This window comes from Peromyscus maniculatus, chromosome 12 (assembly GCF_049852395.1).
Source record: "Peromyscus maniculatus bairdii isolate BWxNUB_F1_BW_parent chromosome 12, HU_Pman_BW_mat_3.1, whole genome shotgun sequence".
NCBI lineage: Eukaryota > Metazoa > Chordata > Mammalia > Rodentia > Cricetidae > Peromyscus > Peromyscus maniculatus.
Genome location: NC_134863.1, coordinates 12,413,911 through 12,424,920, shown reverse-complemented (window position 1 = coordinate 12,424,920; position 11,010 = coordinate 12,413,911). Strand labels below are relative to the sequence as shown.

The 11,010-nt window shown below is 43.4% G+C and overlaps 1 protein-coding gene across 1 annotated transcript in view; it reads right to left on the bottom strand.

The window, feature by feature from the left end:
* Positions 1-436: 436 nt before the first annotated feature.
* The window catches only part of LOC143268226 (uncharacterized), a 63,364-nt gene continuing 52,790 nt past the window's right edge, over positions 437-11,010 (bottom strand). Inside the window, exons 16-22 of the mRNA XM_076549372.1 lie at positions 10,847-10,981; positions 8,038-8,105; positions 6,661-6,685; positions 4,594-4,634; positions 4,180-4,210; positions 2,699-2,758; positions 437-780 (exon numbers count right to left, since the gene is read on the bottom strand). Of these exons, the coding sequence (XP_076405487.1) occupies positions 482-780; positions 2,699-2,758; positions 4,180-4,210; positions 4,594-4,634; positions 6,661-6,685; positions 8,038-8,105; positions 10,847-10,981 (659 nt within the window). The 3' untranslated portion in view covers positions 437-481. The remainder of the gene's footprint in view (positions 781-2,698; positions 2,759-4,179; positions 4,211-4,593; positions 4,635-6,660; positions 6,686-8,037; positions 8,106-10,846; positions 10,982-11,010) is intronic.

Genomic DNA, 11,010 nt, shown 5'->3' with positions numbered 1-11,010 from the left:
GCCTAGCCTCTGAAGGAGCACCATTGAAATTTGCTATCTTAGGCTCCCCAGCTACCCAGTGAGGTTCTGAGGTGTCTCTGGAGGAACTTTGCCTATGTTGGCCTCCAGGACCCGAGTATACTACAAGGGGATGTTCAGGGATGATATACTCCTCTTGGAGACATCCACACCTCCTGTCTTAGGTGTTAGAAGTATTCTGGGGGAGTGCTTTTAAGCCCATCTGTATCTGTGGATAGATACTATCAAAATATCAAATGTGCCTTCAAGGTAAGAGATCTGGGTACTAGAAAGATGGCTCAGCAGCCAAGTGTGCTTGCTACTCTTACGGAGAACTAAGTAGCTCCACAGGATGGGTTACAACTGTCTATCACAACACCCTGGAGGGGTGACTCCAGTGGGCATGCTCAGAGACATAGAAATAAAAACAAAAAACACATTTATATACGATTATAGGCATTATATTTTTATTGGTACTAGCTTTTCATCCCCCCTCCTCCCCCTCCTCCTCCTCTTCTTTCTCCTCCTCTGCCTCTTCCCCTGCTGCCTCCAACTCTACCACCTCCTCCTCCTCTTCTTCCTCTGCCTCCCCTGCTTCCGCCTTAGGCGCCGCCGCCTCCTCCTCCTCCTCTGTTTCCGCCTCCTCATCTGTTGCCGCCTCCTCCTCCACTGGGAACTCCTCCACCGGCTCCTCCACCACCACCTCTTCCTCCTCCTCCTCCTCCTCCTCATTCATATCTTCATTTGAAGATTTAGGTGGGGCTTGGTATAGTACATTTATTTCTAGGGATAGAGTAGGAATAAGTTCAAAATAGGGAAGGAGTCATGGCACAAAGTGTAGCATGAATCTTAACTGGTCTTATTAATAAAATCAAACCTGTGAGCCAGGTATTGGGGTGAAGCTGGAAGATCAGAGATACATAACAGGCCACAGCTAACCTCACCTGGCCAACTTCTCAGCTGATCTTGTTTCCTCAGACTGGAAGCCTCTGTGTCCTCATATCCCAATGACTCTTAGCTGAACTGTGCTGTTCAAAACCTAAAAGCTTACCCTGCCAAATGCTTAACCAGCCAAACACTGCTAGTTTCTGGTCCTCATGCCTTATATACCTTTCTGCTTTCTACCATCACTCCCTGGGATTAGAGGCTTGCTTTCTGGGATTAAAGGCATGAGTCACTATGCCTGGCTATATTCTTGAACACATGGATTTCTGCCTCTGGAATGCTAGGATTAAAGGCGTGTGCTACCACTGCCTATCCTAAGTATCTAGTGGCTTTTCTGTTCTCTGACCCCAGATAAGTTTATTAGGGTACACAATATTTTGGGGAACACAATACCCCACAACAAAGCTCTGGGACACTGCTGGGTATTTCTTGCAGGGACCAGGTTGGCCATCCTAGGTGAGTGACTGCTCCCACATGTGCCACCATCCATGCTACCAACATTGTTGGGGACAATTTTCTATTGGCTGCTGTTCTGTTGTTTGTAACTTTTGGATGTTCCCCTTGGGTCTCCTTTCACTTCAGAAACAAAGCTTTGCTTGCTAACTGTGTTGTGCTTAGCATCCCTGTTCCCACTCTGTTCAGCTCCCTGCTTTCCCCAGCTAGGCAAGAACAGCACTTCACCTCTTTTCCACAAGTAATGGTGTGACCAGATGACCTGGTAAGACTCAATTGTGTCTAGCTGGGCATGTCCCTAAGCAATGTCCCATTGTATACACTTCCTATTGGGATTTTGGCTCTCCCATAAACTCTGTAAAGGACTCAGGTGAGGCCACATTTCAAGGGAAGGGGAAGACAACTTGGTACACTTATGCATAAAACAGGAATGAATCCAGGGATCCAGGATGGATTAGGTTAGGTCCGATCAGGTGGGCCAGTCAACTCGGTATGCAGAATCAAGAACAAGGCAGCAGGGACACACTTTCATGGATTACTGGGCATAACGTGCAGAGCCGCCATTCCACTCAGGAAATAGGGAGGAGGGTGGAGAAGGCTCTAGGTAAGGGACAGAAGAGTGGTCAAATGATGTGGCCGGTGAAGTGGGCTCCTTCATCGCTGTGGACACATTGATTAGAAAGAGTCGTCCCTGAGTTTACACAAGCAGAATCAATCCATCAGAAGTAGAAGGGTAGAGGGCAGGCAGACATACTTTGCAATGAAGAAAGACCCTCACCTTACTGCAGGGGTTCCATAAAAGACCTTTGGGGAATATAATCTCCTTTGATTCATACTCTAGACCCGTGGAGACAGGTGAGAACTATACTAAGCATGAAGCCGTATCAGTTTCAGACAGCTTAGAGGACAGAACACACTGGAAGATATGGCAAGGTGATCTGATGAGATGGCAGGAAACTGAGGTTCAGACACACAGAGGATAAGTCAGAGAGGACTCAAGAGATAAAATACAAGTGGCCATGCACTTTAATTCCTGGGATTTTGTACATCCATGATGAACTAGTAATATCTGGAAAGGAGGCCTTATCTGGACCACAGAGTCCCAGATCCATGCTCAAGTACTAGGTCAGAAGCTCCAAGATAGGTGTCAATGTGTCCTTTGACTCATTTGCCCTACAGGTCAGTCTAGTGTGAGGAGCACAGGCTGGAAATGAGCTCACACACAGGCTTCCTTCTGTCCCTGTCCCCACTGACACCATGTCCACATGACAGAGTAGACCCAGAATGCAATGTTGTTACCTACCTGGAGCTATAGGACTTGACTCCTTTCCCAACTCCCTGAGTTGCAGTTCAGGAGCATCACCTGGAAGAAAGCAACAGAGTGGCTCATTCTGCCTACAGAAGATACAGCCACATCAGCTCACACCAGATCAGCCTCAGCTTCCCACTGGTTCCTTGACATCTTAGGTTATGGAAGGTGCTTCAGTGAGGCCAGTATACTCACTCTGCCACCCACCCATAAGATTGTCTTTTATATAAAGACTGAATGGGGGCTGGAGAGGTGGCTCAGAGGTTAAGAGCACTGGCTGCTCTTCTAGAGGTCCTGAGTTCAATTCCAAATAACCACATGGTGGCTCGCAATCATCTATAATGAGATCTGGTGCCCTCTTCTAGCACACAGGCATACATGCAGGTAAAACACTGTATATATAATAAATAAATAAATAAACAAACAAATGAATAAATAGAAGTAGGCACTTCAAGATTTTAAGGAAAAAGAAGACTGAATGGAAACATGGAGGTACTGTTATAAGTCCTGCAGGACCAGCCAGAAGAGGATTCACTTCTGCATTATTGGGCCCACACTACAAGACCTTTGTACTCAGGTTCATGTCATTGACTACCGACAGTTGTGAGCCACTGACAGTTTCTTCTATCACAACTCACCAATCAAAAGTGAGCACCAGATATACACATATTTCCAGACTACATCAGAATACACACAATTTCCGAGGAACGCTACTGATTACAACTGATGGCTAGGAGCGTTGTCGGGGACAGAGGCAGGAAGGATGGGTGTTCCGGTGAAGACCATACTTTTATTTCTAAGTTTGTTTCATCTGCATTGCCTGCATATGAATGCTTGTATATCACATGCATACAATGCCAGGCAAGATCAGAAGAGGGCATGAGATACCCTGGAACTGAGTTACAGATAGTTGTGAGCAGCTCTATGGGTGCTGGAGCTCAAATCTGGTCCTCTGGTAGAACAGATAATGCTCTTAATCATACCAACTCCCATTGACAGTGGGGTTTGGTATGTTTGCTTCTACCTCTCTTTACCATTATGCCTGGATGGAGTAGTATTTAAATCTCCAGGCAAATTTACATCTCACTGATACCTTTCATACTGCCTTAGCCTGCCAAGCAGAAGGTACAACCTTACTGTTTCCTGGATCCTCTCCTATCAACTCCAACAGGGCATGCTGTTACTTACTAGGAAAGCTTTCTTTACTACTGATATTCTGATGCTCTTCAACATCTGTGTCCCCCACTTGGGCTATATCTGCAAGAACATCAGGACATAGTGTACCAGGTAAAGCCACACCAGCTCACACAAAGTTGACCCAGGTTCTTCTTGGGATTTTCCACAGAGCCTCTATGGCAGAACCATTTAATCATTTAACTTTCAACTCTCCTTTCCAACAGGAATCCTGATTCAGGCTTCTTAGGAATGAAACACTAAGGTATTTCCTGAACAAGAGAGAGATTTCAGATACTTACGATTTCCAAACACAACAGATGTGATCTGCAACTATGAAAAAGAAAGCATTGTTAAGATTGGGCTATACTGTATCCTTCACAATGGTCTGGTTTTCTCTGGATGACTTAGAGACCGGTGGAAATAGAGCTCTACTGGTGCTGCATATGACACCAGTAGAGACGGAAAGAGCCTTCCTTCCTGGCACTGTACCTCCCAAGTCCACTAACATTGCAAGCAAATCCTTACTAGAACAGGGAAAGGAGTTTCTGAGGGAACTCCTTCTATGTTTCAATTTTAATGAATATGGTGATGTCAACGATACCAGAGAGCTGGAGACCCTGAACTCCACAAAGGAAACTGTCTTTCAAAAAGTAACACACATGGAACCCAAATAGAGCTGTATTTCTACAGAAGACACACAAAGGTATGCTTACCATTTGTCTGGATTCTGGTACACTAATAGCACCAGATAAATCTAGGAGAAAACAGAGTAACTGTGAGGATGTTGGCAACTAATGATTATAAAACACTCAGGGAATATTTTCAATGTGCACACGTGTGTATGGAGATAGCTTGGGCTGCTGCTGGGCCATCCTCCAGTGTAGAAGGATGTTCCAGAAAAGAAAAAATAAAACAGATCAATATGAGACCTAGGTTCCTTGTTCCTCAATTAAAGCCACTTTAAACAATATAAAATAAATCTAGCTGGTTCACACTTTGTGGCATATACTTATTGCTTTTTTTTTTTTTTTTTTTTTTTGGAGCTGAGGACCGAACCTGGGGCCTTGTACTTGCTAGGCAAGTGCTCTACCACTGAGCTAAATCCCCAACCCTTATAATCCCAGCATTCAGGAGGTAGTGGAAGGAGGACCAGGCCTCAGCTTCAACCATAGAGCAAGATAGAGGCAGCCTGTGATAAATGTGTCCCTGTCTCAAAATAAAAATAATAACACTAAAGCTGCATAATTTCTAACTGTATTCTAAATATTTATCCTATACTTGCAGGTCAGTGTAGCTTTTACCATCCAACAGAACAATTTCTCTTTGCAACAAAATGAAATCATAACAGAAAACTACAACAAATAAAAATGCAGAGATCAGGTGACTGTGGGGGGCCTGGCCTGAACCTTCCATCTAGAACATTAGTGCTGCAACCAAAACTGTGGAGAGTGGGAGAAAAAAATCCTCTTCCCCTGGGAACAGCCCAGTTGGTTTTCCAACAACAACTGGTCAGCTCTGAAATCTCATAATACAGATAACATTGTATGGAAAGAGTGGATTATATCTATATATTTAGGAATATATCACACACACACACACACACACTCACACACACTCACAAATGCACTCTCTCTCTCTCTCTCTCTCTCTCTCTCTCTCTCTCTCACACACACACACACACACACACACACATGTAACTACAATCTACAGTTGGAGGGAAGGAGGCCAGAGGTCATAAATTCGAGGAAGAAAGGGAGTGACGCATGGGGATGGTCAGAGGGAGGAAAGAGGAAAATGATATAATTTAATTTCAAAAAACAAAAAGTTTCAAAGCACAGTATGTGTGATTGTTAACACTTGCTATGTGTCACCAACAGGTGTTTCTCAGAACTGCACAGGCTGCTCAACTGATCTGCTTTGGTTACTGACAAGCTGGGTTGGAAAATCTTATTGCTCATAGTGCTATTAGAAAGTGTACTATAATATTTCAGTTGTTTTTTTTTTGTGTGTGTGTGTGTTTGTTTTGTTTTGGGACAGCTTCTAAGACATGAGTCCAAAATCTACAGAAGTAAGTCGCCTTGTCCTACATGATTGCTTTAAACTCCAAAGGTCTGTGTGAAATGACCGGACACAGCAGGGAGTCTTTGGATTTTTCACACAAGTGACTTCAAGCATCTGTGGATGTGGTCTAGTTTAATATGCAGTTAACATGACATGGAGGCAATTTGTCATGGACAGGCAGCATCTCTGAACCACATGGTAAACCCTCAGCCCTGCTGACAATGCTCTCAAAATTTTCTTAAATGAATTTAAGGCTCAACCATGGAAGCAAGAGCAATGGATTGCCCAGATGGATTCATGTTTTAACTTTCTGCTTTTGACTTTGATCAGAGATTCTTCATTTTTGTTCTGAAGCAGGGGTTATAACAATCCCCAAGCACAAATGTCATGAAGACTAGATGAACTAATAAAGTATAAAGTTCATTTAAAGTATGAATGGGAGCATAAACTATGTCCTCCATAGACCATTACCCATGCAGGGAAACAAGACATTGAAGCACCTGAAACCCTAATATTCTTTATGCACACAGCCTCATGGAAATCTATGCAGAAACCTGGCTGTCAAGGGCATCTAGAACACCCTTAAAAAGTCGTGTTGACTGTTTTGCTCTCTCCAGAAACAGCAAGTTGGGTGGCCTTTCAAAGAGAAGACAGTAAGGGACACCCTACCTATCTTAACATTTACATTCTTCCTCACCAAGGAGTTAAACAATACTTACCGCTTTGGTCTTCTTCCCAGGCTCCCTGAAATTATAGAAACAAAGACATTTTGAGGGTAACATCATGGGGCATACAGGCACATGTCTTTCTCTTTTTTTTAATTAAGATTTTTTTCATTCATTTTACACACCAATCAAAGATCCTCTTCTTCCCTCCTTCCATGCCCCCAGCCTCCCCTCCCAATCCACCCCTCACTTCCTCCCACAAGAAGGCAAGTCCTCCCATGTGGAGGCACATTCAGTAGAGGCAAGTCCAAGTCCTTCCCCCCTGCCTCAAGGCTGCACGAGGTATCCCGTCATAGGTAGTGGGCTCCACAAAGCCTGCTCATGCACCAGAGATGGTAACTTGTTATGTACACACTCATAAGTGGATACTAGATATAAAGCAAAGAGTAATCAGGCAACAACCCACAACCCCAGAGAAGCTAACTAACAGGGAAGACCCAAAGAGGGACACATGAACTGCCCTGGGAAGGGGAAACAAATGAGATCTCCATGAGTAAACTGGGTATGAGGAGTGGGCAATGGAGGTTAGGGGATAGGGGATGAGAACATAAGGGAATGGGATGGTTGAACTGGAACAGGGAGGGGGAAAGCAATGAAAGAGATACCATGATAGAGAGAGACATCGTGGGGATAGAGAAAAACCAGGTGCTAGGGAAGTTCCCAGGCATCCCCAAGGATGACCCCAGCCTGGACTACTAGCAATAGTAGAGAGGGTGCCTGAACTGAACTGGCTTGCCCCAGAGATCAGACCGGTGAATACCCTGTCATCACAGAACTTTTCTCCAACTAATGGAAGCAGATGCAGAGATCCACAGCCAATCACTAGACCGAGCTCCAGGAGTCCAGTCAAAGAGAGAGAAGAGGATTCTATGAGCAAGTGCATCAGGATCATGATGTGGAAACACGCAGGGACAACCAAACAAACAAGAGGGAATTCATGAAAGTTGGATCAATGGCTGTGGTGCCTACATGGGACTGGACTAGGTCCTCTGCATGGTGAGACAGTTGTGTAGCCTTTATTTCACTGCCAACATTAATGGCTGGCAAAGCAAAGATATATCTGTGACAAACCTATGATATTTTTCAGAATGATGTATCTCTAACCCTCCTTCAGTCACCAACCACAAAATAATCTAAAGAAGAAGCATTGTTTTCCAGAGGGACAGGTGATAGCATCTATTCTGTACCCTGACTGTGCCATTCACAAATGCTCTTTCTCATAAGGTGTCCATCGGCAAGGAACTATTCTACTATTCCAGAAAACACAGCATAGTATATATACATACTGTCATATTTTAATAGGCAAACTCAAATAAAATAGGAAAGTCAGACAGCAACATTTCTATTTCAGTCATAGAAAGTCCACCTTACCTCAGTAGAATGGTCGATTTCTTCCTCTTTAGAAAATAACTGTTTAATATCAGGGGCATCTTTAGTATCTAGGAAGAGAGAGTGACTGTTCATCACTGGTGCTGTGGGCCATGGCTTCCTTAGAGAACAGTGCTTAGCTTACACAACAGGCTTATATGTATGGCTATGCTCTCGAGGCTAGACCGAGGGGCTGCTGGAGCATCCTCATTGAAAGCACTGAGTCAACGAGAAGCAGGGAAAAAATGGAAAATGGAACACTTGCAGTGTGCTGATGGGAACAGAAGACAATAAAAGTCTTCCAAGGGTACAAGCTTCCCATTACTCCTATCAATCACTTGAAGACCAGACGGATGGTCTTCTAAAACTAAGAAACAATGTGAGTTTTAATTTATGCTAAGTTGCCATCTAGTACACACTTTCCAGGGTACCAAAAGGAATATGGTTTATGGAGTGGTATTGGTGAACACGAGAAAATAAAGACCATGATAACGTGTCCCCTCTGCAGCACATCTGGGTACCTCAGAATGCTGGAAACAAAACAAGGCTCACAGCAATCCAGAAGCTAATTCAATGAACCACTGAATTAGCATTTTAACCTCTAGTGGCACCATGCTCCACTCCCTAGTTCAGTGCATGAACCATAAAGGGGCAGTCACATCCCAGGGAAAGGAAAACCTTAAATGCTGTTGTGTTGGAGCAGCACAGCTTTTCTCTGGAATAGATACTATTTTTAGAGTAGGCTAATAGAGCAATGTAATTTTTCTCTTTGGAGTAGAAAGCACTTTCCCAAGTCATCTGCTAAAAGCATTGGCAGACCATATTTTTCCAGTGGTTTCCTGTGGTAATAGGTATATTCTGGGGCAAACATTCCATAAAATGAAATCACAATAAAACGAGTATCATGGAGATAATTTACACACTTCCTACATTCTTTTGGTTAATCTAAGATTCACACAAATGGAGGACAATGTACACACACACACACACACACACACACACACACACACACACACACGGTTCTGAACAATCAAGACATGAGGCTTTATTTCTTTTCCCATTGACACTGAAGTTCTGTTCACATAGGAAGGTTAAACTAAGAATTCTGTACCCTCCAGTGTATTGAAGCTCTCCCCCACAGACCAGTAGAATCCCATGACAAAGACAGGATACTTGCTGGTTGTATGCAGTTAAAACTCACTCCAATCACTAATTCACTATTACAGAAAACCCCCAGAAACACACGAGGAAGAGAATAATCATTGTAAACAATTCATTCACAAAGTCACTAAAGAAACTGAAGATTTAAAACACACAGGAGCAATAATCAACTTCAAGGTAGTAAAACCATTTTATAGCAATGTCTGATTAACAACAAAAACCATAAGGTATTTTTGAAAACATGAAATATGTAGTAATGTGCTACTAAAACTCAAAGTTTCTAGTTGGTAGCTTTAAAAGGACATTATCATAATATTCATCTGATTGTAGTGTGAAATTTAAGATTTAGATACTAACTTGGAGAACCTATAGAGTTCAGGAGACTAGAAAGGGAACATTAATTGGTAAGGAGGAAGGAAGATAGTAAGGGGGTCATGGGGGAGCACAGGTGACATGAAGGGAAAAGGGGGAGTAAAGGGAGGGAGGTCTGAGTGGGGAAAGGGATGGCAGAACAGAACAAAGGAGGGACAGCACGGAGGATGTTTGAAAAGGCTAAATGGAAGATCATAAGATTAAATAGACACACAAATAGTCAAACAAAAATGTATAATTGGGATTGCTCCAAACAGGGAATTATGCCAGATGCCATGGCTTGCCATGTAAACATTTGACAGCCTGGAAAGATGGCTGAGGTAAAGGTCATCTGTCTTTTTCAGAGGACATGGTTGTGATTCTTTGATAGGTTGTATATATTTTATGGAATTATAAAATGGATCATTTGCTTCCGAAAGAGGAAAAGCACAGGAACCTCCCATTTTCCTCGTACTTACAGATCTCTTTCCTGCTCTCTCGCACTCCCAAGCACAGGGTGTGACATGGCCACTACTGGGACCCTTTCCCATTGAACCTGGCCAAGAAGGCTGTTACATATTTCAAATTTCACTTGTACTTTGGGGACTCTTCAGATCTAATCCATCTGTGTCACCCACATGTGGATTAATGTGGGGCGTTTACCCACCACCCCCACAGCTTGCTAGAGTTTTCTTGAGTGCGATCAGCAGGAAATATTAGATAGAAGGATTTATAGCGGAGAATCTTGCGGAGATAAACAGATAGAAAATAAAGGATAGCCTCGAGAGGGCCTGGAACCTATTTCAACGGGCCCCGACTGTCTCTTGCCCAGGGTTTTTATAGAGACGCCAAGGGGTGGAGCAAAAGACCTCCTCCCCCAGCACAGCCAAGTGCAGACCATCTCAGACACCTGCACTCAGGCCCGTGGTCCTGATCATCCTCTATTCGGACCTGCTGGGTAAAGCCACGAGGAACCCCAGAACGGGCTCCCACAGATTAAGTAGCAGATAGGGTTACTCACCTGTTTCTGCCCATATCAGGTGAAGCTACATCAACTTATACATGTGCCCCAGCTTTCCTCTAGTTCATAGTATTCAGCGAGAGCCAAAGTGACTTTTATTTTTATTTAATTTTTTAAATACCTCTTAAAATTCTATGGTTGTATTTCTAGGGATGAGATAGATACACTGATATATTTCAGATAGTGAAAGTTCTGGTAAATCTGTTCAGTTTTACCTATGGCACAGAGGATAACTGACTACTACATATAATGGAAGCAAAGCCTCAATATGTACAGTACCTTCCTCTTGGGTTTGTATTATTTCATCAGATGCGCTACCACTGCCTGGAACAGCAACTGGAGTAGCTGGAGGTTCCTCCGTAACTTGAGGGATGATAATTTTTTTCCTACAAAATCTTCTAAAGAATGAAGTAACTGAAAATGTAGTCACAACAGGGAGAGTT